Source organism: Pundamilia nyererei, unplaced genomic scaffold (genome assembly GCF_000239375.1).
Source record: "Pundamilia nyererei isolate P.nyererei 1_Seehausen unplaced genomic scaffold, PunNye1.0 scaffold00095, whole genome shotgun sequence".
Lineage (NCBI taxonomy): Eukaryota > Metazoa > Chordata > Actinopteri > Cichliformes > Cichlidae > Pundamilia > Pundamilia nyererei.
Window position 1 is genome coordinate 277,804 of NW_005187496.1, and position 15,201 is coordinate 293,004.

The window sequence follows — 15,201 nt, forward strand, 5'->3', positions numbered from 1 at the left end:
GCTCTCACTCTGCTGTAACTGGTGCTCATCTCATCCAGGCATTCACTGGATACTGGACTCAAAGGCTGGGCCTACTTTATTCCATGAAGTGCTCACCAGGCACAAAAGGAAAAAAAGTCTTGTTTCCATGGTGATGTCTACTGCACGTGCCCATTAGGGCTTACAAAGCGAGACTTTCATGAATAAAAAAAATGGTTATAAAACTGCAGCGCTGTCTAGCTCTCTAAATAGAGCCAAGGTTATCTCGGAGCAGTGATTAGAGGCAGGACGTTCTGGTCCCAGCTGTCATCCCAGCGCTGCCCCCTGCTGGAGCGGAGGTTCCTCCTGAAGGTTCCCAGTTTGCCGTCTGAACTGGGAAAGTCTGACAGGAGAGTCTGGAATCATAAACGTTCAGCATTATTTGAAAGAAGTCAAACGAGCGTGTCGATCACCCTGTTTGTTTTTTTGAGAATAGAAGAAAGAAGGTGGAGTGCTAAGGTATCAGCTAACGCTAGCTAGCTACCATGCTATATAAATAATTAGCTATTAACTGTTATTTATCTGTAACATCCAATTAAAATCCTAGAATTTCACCCCCAAAACTGTGGCTCCAGCTTCTTGGACAGTCTGTTAGTACAGTCACCTCACAGCAGCCATGTTTTTGGTCACATGATGTTATTAAAAAAGCTCCAACAGCACAAACACGGTCCAGAGTTCCAGTTCAGGGACTTCAGTTAGCTGAGGTGCTGCTACAGCCGCCTGTGTCACCCTCTCATCACAGATGTGGCCACTTCACTCCCACTCAGGCTTCAGAACCCACAAAACCATCTTTTATATACAGTCTATGCTTAAATCGTGTTGTACGGTATTTTCAGAGAAGAATAAATGTTGGTAGATATTAGAGTCCATATCAGGGTCTGCCCGAATCTTTCTCCTGATCATGTGACTGGTTTACAGGCATCTCTCACCTTCAGCTGCTCGGCGAGCTCTGCAGAGTCTTTGAAGATCAGCCCGTTCTCCTCGTGCTTCACCAGCTCATCCAAGCTAGGAATAAAAATACAGCCGAGTCAGGTTTAATTCATGTTCATGAGCTTACTGGAAGCACATTCTCAGCTCCAGTTTAAATAGGTGGACATCAACACAGAGAGGGAAGTATTTACAGAGGTCACTGATGAGCATTTTACTTTGCAACCAGTGGAGTCGCCCCCTCCTGGCCACTAGAAAGAATGCAGGTTAAGAGGTCGGCTCACCAGTTGAAGTGGACGGCGCAGACGGGGAGGCAGCAGCCGAACATGTCCACCACCTTCATGGGGAGATCCAGACCGCTGGACGACTTGTGGAGACAAACACCCAGGTCTGCTGAGCCTGGACAACAGAGAAGGAAACTCCTCCAACGACCTGCAGGAACCTTTGTGCGCAAACACGAGTGAGACTGAACTGGTCGAACAGACCAAAATAAATACTAAAATACCTAAAAGCAGAGGGTAATCTTCTGCCTCCAGCCAGGGGGTGCAGATCTCCACGTGCTCCAGGTGCAGGGAGTCGATGAGCTTCATGTAGTGTTCCTTCTGAGGACCCTTACCTGCACAAACGCACAAAAACACACAGAGTGGAAACATGTTCTGAATAAAGGAAAATCTTCTAATCTGTAAGCAGCGAGCTGGACTACCTGTGATCACGCAGAGTAAAGGTGGTAAGGAAGCTCCTCCCCTAATGAAACCTTCGTACTCTGGTGGGAACAAACAGGCGACAGGTGAGGAAACACGTTTCATGGATTATTTAAACGTTCGTTTCTGGAACAGCAGGTCGCACCTTCGAGGGCCGTCAGCAGGATGGAGAAATCTTCGTCCTCTGCAGAGAAAAAATGTCCCGAATCAGTGATTCAGTGTTTCCAGAGATGAAACACAAGGTGCAAAATAAAGTGAAACTGGCTGAATTTGGAAAATTTTACATTCTGTTTACAATAGAAGCTGCAGCCAGAAACCTTCAGTGAGCGTCCTCGCACATCCCGACATTCCCGCATCGTGTTTACGTCGATGATGAGGAACACCGGGAGTTTAATTCCCCTTTTCCACGAAAAGACTTTATTTATTTTGGCACTGAGATCACGATCTCTACCGAGATTCACAGCAGGACTTAAAGCGAAACCGTCGCTCCCAAAATCCTTTCCTGTAAATCCTGAACAGGCCGAGGACGCCGCTGAAGCGGAGGTCACGACCTCCAAGCAGTAACTTCTGTTTTGTTTCTGTTTCTTCCTGATCATTGAAATGTGATTAAAAACCCTGCAGTGAAGCTGCCTGTGTGTGAGCCGCTGAAGGAAAGTAAAAGCTTGTGAAATTAAAAACAAGACTTTTTGAACTCCTGAGATGAACGACTTCAGCGGAAATGTTCGAACAGCAAACGCAACACAAAAAATCGGTTTGCAATCAGAAAACACCAAAAGCTCGCCGTGGTTTTCGTTCTTAAATGGGGGGAAGCGTCTCTTCCTCAGACCTGTCCAGCTGGTGCTGCTGAGCAGCAGCGCTGGTCGCTCCGCCCTCAGGGTCACGGTGCCGTCAGCGGGGTCACGAACTGAGAAGATGGTCCTCTCCGCCTCAGACCTGAGAGAGTAGGTGAGCACACAGAGCTGATGTGTTTTTTTCTATAACAATAAACTGAACAACCGAGGAAAAGCCGACAGTAAAACTCTGCAGCTCTACGATTGCACACATTACACAAACTTCCTGTTTTGTGGGCGATCAACAGTGTTTCACAGGAACTGCCCCCCAACGGCGTCATCACTCACCCCGCGTGTCTGAACTGAGGATAAACGGCGGCGAGCCTCACGAAGAGCTCGTGCTGCAGCTTCAGCGGAGTCTCTCTGAAGATGGAGGCCGGCCGGTCGTACAGAGTCGTCGCCCTGCAAACGTCAAACAGTAAAATGTCGCGCTGCGATCCAGAGTGAGAACAGAGTCACTGCGGTTAGTTTACTGGTTTTTATTAACTGCATTAAAAACTCGGCCCTGCAGTGAAACAAACGTGAACATCAGGAGCCTCACAGAGGACGGATCACGGGACCGTCCACAGCAGAGCCGAGACTTCGAGCAGGTACGAGTTATGTGAACACATCGTCCGCAGACCTGGAGCAGCGTCTCCTTTTAACTCTGCTCCTTCAGTGTCTCCTCAGGTGTCATACACATCACGGCCTCCAGAGGCCGCTAGTGAGACATCTGACCTTTGTTTCAGTCTTTCTTTCCTTCATCAACTTCACTGTAAAGTGACACGTCTGCATGTTTTTATTGGTGTGTTGTGAGAATCTTCAATTTCAAACATCTCTCAGATTTTCTGCCACGAGCATTCGTCAGTGAATGAAAAACAGCCACGCAGATAATAGAAAGAGGAAGTCATACTTGATGCCCCAGTTTTTCTGCAAATCGTCCTTCATGGCGTTGGTGACGCACAAGTTGTGAGACGCCAGAGGGCCAAAGAAGCGCTCGTACCTGAAAGACGAGAACGAAAGCGCCCGTCAGAGACGACAGAGACAGAAACACCTCGCATCAGGATTTAACATTAAGTATTTTTATCACAGTCCTGAGGATCAGGACACCGCAGAGCGCCACCTTCAGCCTCTCAGCGGTACTCACCACTTTGCCAGTCGGACTATGGGGTGCGCCGGGCCGTGGCTCAGCGCCATGATGGTGTAGCCGTAGTTGTGCCAGTCGATGATGAATCTGCTGCCACGCAGCAAACACACGAACCAGGTCACTGCGATGCTGGGCAGCCCAGGAGGATTCTGGGAAACAAAGGCAGTCGTTGATGTTAACAGAGTGAAGTATTTATAGCAGAGTTCTTTATCGTTCCTCCAGAGTTCATTTAACTCTCAAAATAAACGTTTTTGAGTCAAAATGAGGATTTTTGTCTTAATTTAAACAAATAAAAAAGAAGAATGGATGAACCAGTGTGATGTTTACGTCTGCACGTGAGTTACTGTTCCCCCTGTGAGAGTCACAGGTAACACACCTGCATCAGAACATGCGCCTGCAGCTCCATCGTCAGCAGGACACGGAGCAGCTGCAGGGACTGAACCGTCACCTTCGTCACATACGAGACCACTTTCGGTCCGACTGCGAAACAGGAAACGGGTTCATTAAAAAACAAACAGTAAAGAATCACATCCTGTTTGTTGTTTAAGCGCAGATGTAAATGTACCTCGGACACCTTTCAGCTCTGCGATGGGCACTATGGTGATTTTCTCCTCGCTCAGCACATCTTGATGAGGTTTGGTTTCTGAAAAACAATCACAGCACAAATTCTTCACTTTCACAGCCGACACGGGAAGTTTTCAGGCACGATGACTTCCTGATTGTTTTTAGTCCAAAGCTCACATTTCGTTTTTTGTTTCTCAGAACGACCGACTGTTTGTCTGAAACTCTTTTGGTTTTCAGTGCTGTAGAAACAAAAGGTTTTTATTTTCTATCAGGTCATGTTTATAACGCACAGCTGAAATGAACCCGGCTCAGTTAACCTGGATGTGCTGCACCAAGTTTACGTTTTAGTAATTTTAATAGAGTACATGATATTACTTCTTTAAAACACCACCCTTACAAAGAGGATCGGCTCCATCTCGGATCACTTACAGCGACCTGCTTTGAGGTGTTTTCTGTCTGTGGTCACTTTTTTTCTGCATATACTTTACAGTCACGTCTTTTTCTTTATCTAAAGTTTGATTTATCTCAACCTGCTGAAAGCACCAGTTTTATACTTGGATCAAATATTCTTTTCTTTAGATTTTTGATTTGGAACTTTTACGAGTAACGACATGTAAACGCTGCTTCTTTAAAATACCACTCCCTATAAATCCAACAGGCAGAGCGCTGCAGTATTGATGGAGGTGTAGAGGTTGCAGCGCATGTTTCAGGAACAAATAAACTCGCACAGTGAACCACCTCACTATACAGCTCCAACAGGATGTAGACGCTTCAGTGTTTGTTTCCCCCAAACCTCCAAACATTAGGAGGTATGGACCTCCTCTGTCACTCCAGCCCTCCTTCACTACATCCAGAAATATCCTCAGAGGTCGTCCTCTTCTCCTCCTGTGTATATCCAGTATATCTACCCTCCCTCCTCTGCACACCTCAGCCTCTCTGACTCTGAGATGTCCCTCTGATGGACTCATTTCCAATCCTTGTCTCCACCCACGCCGCCCTGCCTGCACGTTCTTCTTCACCTCCTCTTGTGCACTGTATGGATGATTGACCCCAGGTATTTAAACTCATCCACCTGCACTGGCTTCTCTCCTCACATGTCCACCTGTCAACGTGTCTCTCTCACTCACTCACGTCTATTCTGTCTGGATTGTACCAATTTTCATTCTTCTTCTCGACAGATCACACCTCCACCTGCTCACTACTCACACTACAAATCACAGTGTCGCCACAGGGACTCCTGCCTACCCCCATCTGTCTGCTGACCAGAGTGGGCTCAGGGTCGATCCCTGATGTAGTCTCACCTCCACCTTAAACCCACCTCCCCACTGTCTCTCTGTCCTCATACGCTGGTATCGGTACCTACCTGAACATGTCGGTACGAGAAGTGAAAGAAGCTGACTGTTTGATCCCAGCGGCAGGTGGGAAACAGGTGAATGAATGTGTAACAGGAAGCTTCAGTCTCACCTGAAAACCCCACGAAGGTCACATGGTACCCGTGTTTACTCAGGGATAAAGCGTGATACTGCATCCGAGGACTGCGCCCGATGTCCCCCAGCACCAGCACGCAGACCCGCCGGGAGGTCCCGTCGTCCCGCCGCCGTAGGCTGCGGCCCCACAGCGGCAGCAGCGCAGCAGCGACCGCCAGAGACACCGCGGGCCACCTCACAGCCGAGTGTGGCGCCAAAAGTCCCGCTAAAAGCGCCAAAACCGTCAGGGAAACCGCCAGCAGAGCCGTGCAGGAGCAGCGCGGCGCCATGTTTGTTTGAGATTTGTGATGACGCGGCTCATCACAAATGGGCGGGGCTTGATGTTTAAAGGAACCGCGCATCGTATCGTGACGCGTTCATGTGCAAACCAGGAACTTTCAGTCTCAGCCGTCAAAGCGTGTGTTAACTTCTATTGTTATCAAAAGATTATATTAAAAAACCCACAAAGAAAAAATGAAAAAGTAGGGCTTTGGTAGCACATTTACATTTTGTTTTTTAAAAAAGAAAAATCTCAGAAACATATTTTCACAAACATTTTGGAACAAAGAATAAAAAGTTTGACTGAGCAGATTTTTGTGAATATATTTACACAATTAAACATTTGTTCTGAAGTTTTGTGCTTTTCAAATGTGAAAATCTACTTTGTATTAACCAATCTCTCTTTAGGATTTGTTCGGTTCTATTCTTCATTTAGAAACAGGAGGATATAATATATACACATCAGAATCAAAATAGGATTCAGGATTATACTTTACTGTCATTACACATGTATAAATACAGTGTAACGAAATACAGTTTGCATCTAATCAGAAGTGCAAGAGCAGTAAGTGCAATACTTTCTTAATCCCTGAGGAAATTATATTATACACATATACACGTATAAGAATGCGTGACATTGATATGTAATATATGTTTTCCAGTGCCTTCCAGAAAATATATTCATAAAATTTATGCATTAATATACTATAAACAAAATTGTTTAAAAAAATCTAAATAATAACATATACATATTCATCAATTTGTAAATGAGCCTGAAAATTGTACTCGTGCTGTCCACACTGTATTTTTCTGATGAAATAGTCTGACTTATTATCCTGGAAATGCCCCGCACACATAAACAAAAACAAACAAACAGAAACAAAAGAACCAAAAAATTCAACATTACTGAAATAAGAAAACTGCCTTCAGATTTCTAATTTTTCTTTGTTCGTTGTATTTACAAAATCATTTACATTGTAAGCAAATTATTGAGAAATTTACTTATTGTTACTTCCGCTTGTAAATAATTTTAAAACCAGACTGATCTTCTATACTAACCTTTTGTGGTCAAATATTCTGGCTCCCTGCGCCGCCCCACTGGAAAATCCCGCATACATAAACCTCACCTCACTGTGGGAAACTGCGAGGAAATATGATATTAATTCTGTGTACATTTTCCACTTTTTGAACAGCTTTTGTCCTCCATGCGTTGCAGCTTTCAGGCCACTGACTTTTTTAAAATGTAATTTTGTTTTTTGGTTTCGGTTAAATAAACGTGTAAATGGTTTCACTGCACATCACTTTAAATCCTCTTAGGAGGTAAGGTGAGCATTTCTTGGTGTATTATTTTATTCTAATATTAATTCAAATTAAACGCAGTAAAAATAAAATGTCATTTCGTGAGCCCCTCTGACGTCATGGATATTTCCTCCCCCCATGCTGAGCCCTTGACTTTCCTCCCCCCGCGTTAAAGCGGAGACAGGCTGTCCTCCTCCGCCTCTCTCGGTCTCCCTGCTAGACTGAAGCTGTCCCGGACCTCAGACCGGATGATGCGGGTTTCGGTGCTCCGGCTGGCCGCAGCGCTGGCTCTGTTTGCCGCAGTGTGCGGCTCTCGGGCGGAGGTGATCGATGACATCCTGAGCAGCCTCTCCCGCGGAGTGTCCTTCCTGGAGCGGCAGCATGAGCACATCAACCTGGACGGAGTGGTGGGGTTCGTCATACTGCAGGGTAGGACTGTTTACCAGCTGCAGGAAAACATCTGGAGAATAACAGCTGTTTATGGTTTGCTTGTTTTGGTGAAACTCACTGATTTGAGATGCAGGTGCAGATCGAACAGGTTATACAAATATGCGAAAGCTTTTAAAGTGAAATGCTTTTAACCTCAGTGTCGACTCAGAGGTTTTTGTCTCGCAGTGCCTGAAAGTGACACATTTTCTGCTTCACTCTCAGACTTTTCACTGATCTGTTTTATTTTATAGTAAAATACAGTAAAGTACAGCGCTGCCAGCACAGCTACTGCTCTGACATTTGATTTTATGACAATGGAAACCCCAAAGTAATCTAAAAATAAAGTAAATCTATTGTTTTAACCCCTTCTGTCCAAAAACAAATGATGAACATTTCCAGAATAAAAAGTGTATCCCCCCCAAAAAACGTTGATTTTGTGGCCGTAGCTTCTTAAAGAGCTAAAGTGGGATCATGTGTATTCAGAGCACAGAGGATAAAATGATGGCCAGTATTTTCTGCACGGCATTTAATATTCTGATTGGCCAGCAGCTTCTAGATGCCTGCTGAGGGGCAGCAGTCTGTGCAGCATTAAACTGTACAGTCGCTCACAGGAGGTCACGTTACATGTTTTTAACGTGAACGTTTGATGCTGTAAGGACAAATAAAAAGGAAGCGTGTGACGGCCTGAGTGGTGGCTCTGATCTTTTACTCCGCTCCACCGTGACAAACATTTAAATCTTGTTGGTTTCAGCAACTTTGAAGACAAACAGTCTTTGTTTTGCGTCACACTGTTTTCAGGTCTCACCACCGCTCGACGAACAGTCCGCAAGTGTGTGCAGACGAGTCAGGGTCTTCCATGTGTAACATTGTTAAAAAGATGCAGATTACAGTTCACTAAATGACACAACACTGACTGAAGCTGCGCCGCCACATTTGGCTAAATAGTTTCTGCTGTGGTTTGTTTTCTCACCAGGAAAACGAACTGACTTTAATGTCAGGCCGTGTTTGCCCAGCAGAGATCATCTTCATGCTTTATTATCTTTCCTCATAAATGCAGATGTGCAGCAGCTGCTCTGCTGTTTATGAAACAGAAAACAGCAGAAAGTAACAGCTCAGTATTCACCATCTGCCTGCTTTTCTCATTTTAGACACAGACCGTGTCCGTGAAGGGACGTAATTTGAACCTTTATATTTTCTGTATGTTGACAATACACAGCAGCCTTGTGAGAATCACAGTTTCTAAGTTATAAGGCTTTTTGTCAATTTTCTACCAATCATTCATGAAGCTGACCTTGAAGACCTCGGTGGATGTAAGTCGGCATTTACAAACTCAGCCTGCTCCAGATTTAGAGAGACAGACATGATGCCACTCAGGAGATACACCTGCAAACCTGTTGGCAACCAAAGCAGTCACACAGAGGCTTTCTGTGCAGCTGACCTCTTTGCATATGCAGCTGACTTCACCTAGAGCCAGCCGGTCAGGTAATATCGAGACCAGAAGGCTGCTGGCTGGTCCGCAGGTCTGTGTGACTGAGGCTGAAGTAAAAACACTGAAGAGCTCACCTTTGAAATAAAACAGGAAGTAAGCCAAAAGAGGGAAAACACAAAGACAAAAGCAAGGACATGAAAAAGAACAAAGGAAGAAAGTAACAGATCAGAAAACCAACTAAGGGCCTACCTTTCAAAATAAAACAGGAAGTAAACCGAAAGAGGGTCCATCCACAGGAGGACACAGGCAGAGGAAATAAAACCATAAAGCAAGTTTACTTACATCCTTTTATTTTACGAATGAACTCTTTCTTCCTGTTTTTGTGTCTCAGCTGAGCTGAAGGAGGCGGTCCGGACGTGGCCTCACACCGACCCGGTCAGCTGGGCTCAGAGAACCACCGCCGTCGCTCTGGTCAGACGTCTCGACCAAAGTGTGGAGAAGGCGAACGCTGCACTGGAACAGGACGACCCAAAATACTACAGAGGTGAGACTTTCAGACTCCGTGTCCCAAAAGTCTGCAGGTACAGTGCTGATCCATTTAGTGGTTAATTCTTGGAGCTGTTATGGTTTTTATGTGGAAGAAATATCTTCAGATATTAACACATGAAAAGGCTCAGGGCAGTCTCAGATATGTATTTTTTATTATCACACCTTATATTTATGAAGGTAAAAGTGTCAGTGATGTTACAAATCTGTTCTTCACAGTGACACTGAAACACTACAGGTCAGTGAACACAACACCGAGAACAGACAACAGTCAGAAAGCTGAGAGACAAATTTCAGTTTCACTGCTGTGACGTCTTCTGTAGGTGTTTCCTGAAAAAGGAGGAGCTTATTTAAAGCCTGTTTGAACTTATAGGGGCTGTTTTTGAGTTAAATTTGTATTTAATTACGTTTTTAATCATCACGACGTATTGATTAAGGTTTAATTATATAATTTAAATATCTGACTTGAGAGAAATGAGCAGGCAGGTGTTGCACAGACGTGCAGGTGAGGTTTGTTGAGATCCTAGCAGACTTTAACACTTGTGCGTTTCTTGCATCCTCCTCTCAAGAGTTCGAGCCCCTGTTGTCGTGGAGTTTCTGGCTGATTCCTCAGGAATGGTACACCACAGATCCCAGCCTGGTTTATCCCTCCACCATGACCACTGAGTGTTACGACGAGCAGCTCAGTGACAAATGTCTGACCCTGCTGCTGGGAACCTGGTAGGAACCCACACCAACACCCCAAAGAGTCCGGCTTCAGAGGCTCTTTACTGTGCTGGTTCCCCTACATTTGGATTGTTGGACTGTGCAAATTATTCACCGGCCGCAGCCTGTTTTTTAACTTTAAAAATGCTGATTTACACTAAAAAGAAAGTTCTTTATCTCATTGTAACTGTCAGTAGTTTGGATTGTTTTTCACTACTGTGTAATTATGTATGAAGGTAACAATACCTGTTAGCTGAGGTGAGGACACTCACCTGCCCGAGTCGTGTGTGTGTGTTCGGACAGGAAGATGAACGGGACGCCGTGCATCGTCACCAAGCCCTGCCGGGACACCATGACTCGTTTTGGGTGTCCACACTACTCTCTGTCCCACCAGCTTCTCTACTTCATGATTGGAAAAATGGTGAGCAAACAAAGATGGAAACAACACGTAAAACCACTCAAAGACCCACAGATGTGTGTAACACTAACAAGCATTTTGGAGAAAGAAACAACCTCATTTTAGGAAGCCTCACAGAAAGAGGCTCGAAACCAGATATGAGCCTCCTGTGTGGAGTTTGCATATCGGCCCAGAACCTCCGGTTTAACTCAAAATACCAGATTAATGCTGCCTATCTCTGCCCAAGCTGAATTTTAAATATTTTACTTCCTGGTAAGACTCATTACATTTTCATTAAAAATTTTCATTAAGAGTCTTTACATTTGTATGTTTTTCCCAGTAAAATACTGAGCCAAAAGCTCAGGCTGTAGGCTGCTCTAAAAGCTGTGAGCACAGAAGCCCCACCCACCTGCTCTCCAAGACATTCTGTTTATAATGTGCAGCCAATCAATAAAAAGCTGTCTTAAAGGGAGACCAGTACAGAGCCAAAGACAGAGCCTTGGGGAACACCGCAGGTGGCAAAACTACTGTTAGAAATATTTGATTAAAGTAGCGAGGACCATGATTTCAGTACGAGGGGAATTTATGAGCTTCACAGTTTGACTCGTTGGTATTTCCATTTCAGAAAGGCTGCACTAATCTGCTGAAAGGTGACACACGAGCATCCAGAGCAAACATGACTGAACAGAACTACCAGAGGATCTTCTGCTCCAACATGATGAAGACCAACCAGGACATCAAAGACGGTCTGAGCGAACAGATGGTCGACATCTTCATCGAAAACAGTGAGTGTCGACATTTTCCTGATCCGGTGTTATTCCGGTATGAAGCAAAAAGAAAAAAAAATGTTCTTACTCATATTTTAATATTTTCATGCAAAAAAGCTTAAAAATGAATAAATTTATAAATATAAACCACTAATTATGATAAACGTAAGGATAAACTCATAAAAATGATTGACTGGAATGGGAAAACCATATTGTCAAATACTGATGTGTCCTTTTGAATGAGATAAACTAAAAACGTTTACTTCTTTTGATGACTACATCACCATTTCAATATAAAAGAAAATTATGGAATAAAAGAGATCACAACAAAATCTGAATTTCAACAAAATTCAGAGTGTTGGTTGTAGAATTTGGGGATTTTAATGTTGTGTCCTGACTTTTCAGGAGACATTGAGGCTCGCCTTCAGAGAATTCATGTAACAAAGAAAATTTTTTCTTGTTTTAGGACTTTTTAAGACTTTTAATTTTTGTTTTAGATTAAATTAAAAAGTGTACAGGGGGGAATTTGGATGAGCAGTCAACTGTAAAAATGTCTGAACTGTAAATAAATGAGTTTCTGAGTTTCCTCTCTATGTTGGCAGTCCTGATTTGTGGATTGTCTGGATTCTCCGACTTCCACAAAGCCGACTGGCTGCAGCACATTCTGAGGCTGCAGGACGAGGAGGTGGGCTGCTTTGGGAGAGACAGTGAGTATCACAAACCTGCTGAAATATATGTTCTTAGTCAAAAATACCAAATATGTCAAACCTCAGAAATATAGCAACAGTGTATTTTAGAGGTCTTAATGAAACAAAGATGGCCACTGATGCAAGAATATGCAGGTTTTTTATGTGTTAGGCAAATAAAACACAAAGAGCATTCGTACAAGTAACGTGGCGATCAGGTCTCTGTCTGACGTTATGTCAGTGAAAAATCTGCTGTTCAGAAAATGTGAGGTTTTTGGGAGCTTTTCGTCACAATTATTATTGCATTCCTGCAATGTTCATGTTTTGGATCCTGTAGTAAGATATTTAATAAATAGATTTAAATATCTATTTGAATACAATAAATAATAAAATCAGCCATGGAACAGACTTTTTATATGCACTGTACTGATGGTAAATGGCCTGTATTTATATAGCGCTTTACTAGTCCCTAAGGACCCCAAAGCGCTTCACACTACATTCAGTCATCCACACATTCACACACAGGTGATGGCAGCTACATTGTAGCCACAGCCACCCTGGGGCGCACTGACAGAGGCGAGGCTGCCGGACACTGGCGCCACCGGGCCCTCTGACCACCACCAGTAGGCAACGGGTGAAGTGTCTTGCCCAAGGACACAACGACCGAGACTGTCCAAGCCGGGGCTCGAACCAGCAACCTACCGATTACAAGGCGAACTCCCAACTCTTAAGCCACGATCGCCCCGCGTACTGATGTATTAACCCATTTGATGTATTTTGAAAGAAATTAGTTTTAAACAAAAAAAAATCTCCTAATTACTGATGTGGATTACACAAGAATCAATTATCTGTATTTATCTGTATTAAATTACTTATTTCTGGGCAGTTCATTCTCTGTTGTTCTCCTCAGAGAGCATCATCTCACAGATCATTGGAGACGAGCTGCTGGAACAGCTGCAGCCTCACAGGAGAGTGAAGAGGAGGGAGAAGATACTTCCAGGTCCGTTTACATTTTTCTCAGCTGAGGATCTGTCACGGTCTGCAGCTGCAGAATGTGGGAAGTGATGATGAGGCGGTCCCAAATGCAGGCTTAACAAAAAACGAGCTGCTTTATTCATAGGCTGCACAAAAACAGAAGCAAATGGCGAATGGAGATAGAACTAAACTAGGTAGACTAAAACATGAATCACAAAAATGAAACTAAGAACCTGGACGTGGACAACTGGACAAGGGACAAGAGGAACCTGACACAACATATATGCGCACACACCCACACACACACACACACGAGGGTGATTAGGAAAAGCAGAAACACACGGGGAACACAGCTGGGACGAATTAGGCGTGACGAGACAGGGAGGAAGCAAACACACTGAACACAGGATGGCAGACTGTCAAAATAAAACAGGAAACACACTAAGACACAGACTAAAACACGCAGCATGATACAGGAGCCGGGAGGAAGGAAAGCACACGGGACCAAGACAGACTGGAGAGACACAAACAGTTACAGAGGCGAGACATGGAGGGAGAGAGAGACAAGACAGGCTGGGGAGAACACACATGGACAGACATGAGTGGCTGTGGAAACACAAGGAGGGGAACGTGTGGACACAGAAGGGAGACGCAAAACAACGACCCGACTAAGACATACACAGAGGGTGAGGGAGCGAGACACCGAAACACAAACACAGACGACAAGACAGATTCTCACAGGAGACACGACGACAAGAGCACAAAAGGGACCTAACAGACCAGAAATGACCAATAACTCAGTGACATGGAAAGGACTGAACTCAATACTGAATGATAGAAAACTCAATCATAACATCTCAGGAATCACAAAAACACAATAAACTCAGAGCTGCATCAAATGACCCAGAAGCATGACAAGATCGTAACAATCACATCAGCTGATCTTCAGCCACTGTGGCTAAAGAAGCTTGTTGTTACGTTTTGTAGGTTTGGAGGAAATCTGAAGAACGCTGGTGTTGTGAAGCCAGCGGAGGTCACATTAAAAATGCAGTTGGATGCAGAGCTGCTGGAGCTCATATGCGGATAATTTCTTGTTATGTGTGAAGCTGGCATGAACAGTCTTTACCACCTTAAGTACTTCATCTGATTTGGGGGTTTTGTTATTGTCTGATAAACTCTGTTTTCTTTCATCTGCCAGACGGCTGTTCCAGTCACATGACGGCGGTGGCGGTCGGTGCTCTGGGAGGATACCTGAACTACTACCTGACAGAGCAGGACATTACAAAGAGGCCGCTCTCCTGAGGGGCGTTCTCACGAGAAAAACACACTGTAGATCATCAGGTAGAGACTTTCGTCATCGGCGAAACGAGGCAGACTCTCCACACCACATGTCGCTTTAAGAACGTAGTGTTAACATGATGAAAACGCCTAATGCAAAGCTGGGAAGCTAAAGCTTTATTTTCAGTCATGTTTTGTTACTATAACAATAAAGCTGATTTTTTTTATCATTATTATTATCAAACCTAAACAAGATGTTTGAAAGTAGTGATGCTCCAACCGTAAAAAAGGATGGCGTGCTCAATAAGTAGGACCGTGGTAAAATGTAAATGAGCGTTTTGGAGGATGAGACTTTTCGAGGTCATCACGAGATTTTTTCTGGCTCCAGGGGTTAAAGTGGGCCACGGCGATCCTGAAAGCCCACCTCCAGTTAATGAGTGATTACATTTGATCGGCAGCTTTTAATATTAAGAGTTCATTTTTATTGCAGCTCGGCTTTGTTTCCAGCTGCTCCCACCTCAACCAATCAGACGGTGACACACGGCTGCATGCACACTCAGAGCCTTCAATCCTTCCATTCGTGTCAGAGTTCATGCTCACAATAAGACTGGAATCTTAATACTTTAGCATTTAGCCATCACTACAGGAGTCCACAGAAAGTGCTGTATGAAAGTTACAGTGCTGAAGTCCCACACTGAGCTGTAATGGTGACGAGGGCAGAGCTGGTCCCGATGTTTTCAGCTTTGAGAAGTGAAAATGCACAGCTAAGAGTTTTTATA

General features: G+C 44.3%; 2 protein-coding genes across 2 annotated transcripts; one reads left to right on the forward strand and one right to left on the reverse strand.

The window, feature by feature from the left end:
• Window positions 1-6: 6 nt before the first annotated feature.
• On the reverse strand, window positions 7-5,974 carry alg1 (ALG1 chitobiosyldiphosphodolichol beta-mannosyltransferase). Its single transcript, XM_005739909.2, has 13 exons — window positions 5,631-5,974; window positions 4,168-4,245; window positions 3,979-4,082; window positions 3,603-3,751; window positions 3,369-3,458; window positions 2,765-2,878; window positions 2,473-2,579; window positions 1,792-1,830; window positions 1,649-1,708; window positions 1,451-1,561; window positions 1,230-1,344; window positions 948-1,023; window positions 7-374 (listed from the first exon to the last, which is right to left on the reverse strand). Exons 1-13 carry the CDS (start codon window positions 5,920-5,922, stop codon window positions 240-242), a joined length of 1,470 nt encoding a protein of 489 aa, XP_005739966.1. The 5' UTR covers window positions 5,923-5,974; the 3' UTR covers window positions 7-239.
• Window positions 5,975-7,355: 1,381 nt separating this feature from the next.
• cunh16orf89 (chromosome unknown C16orf89 homolog) lies at window positions 7,356-14,457 on the forward strand. The gene is made up of 8 exons (XM_005739914.2): window positions 7,356-7,639; window positions 9,460-9,612; window positions 10,184-10,334; window positions 10,623-10,740; window positions 11,342-11,501; window positions 12,086-12,190; window positions 13,080-13,169; window positions 14,343-14,457. Exons 1-8 carry the CDS (start codon window positions 7,459-7,461, stop codon window positions 14,444-14,446), a joined length of 1,062 nt encoding a protein of 353 aa, XP_005739971.1. The 5' UTR covers window positions 7,356-7,458; the 3' UTR covers window positions 14,447-14,457.
• Window positions 14,458-15,201: the final 744 nt, after the last annotated feature.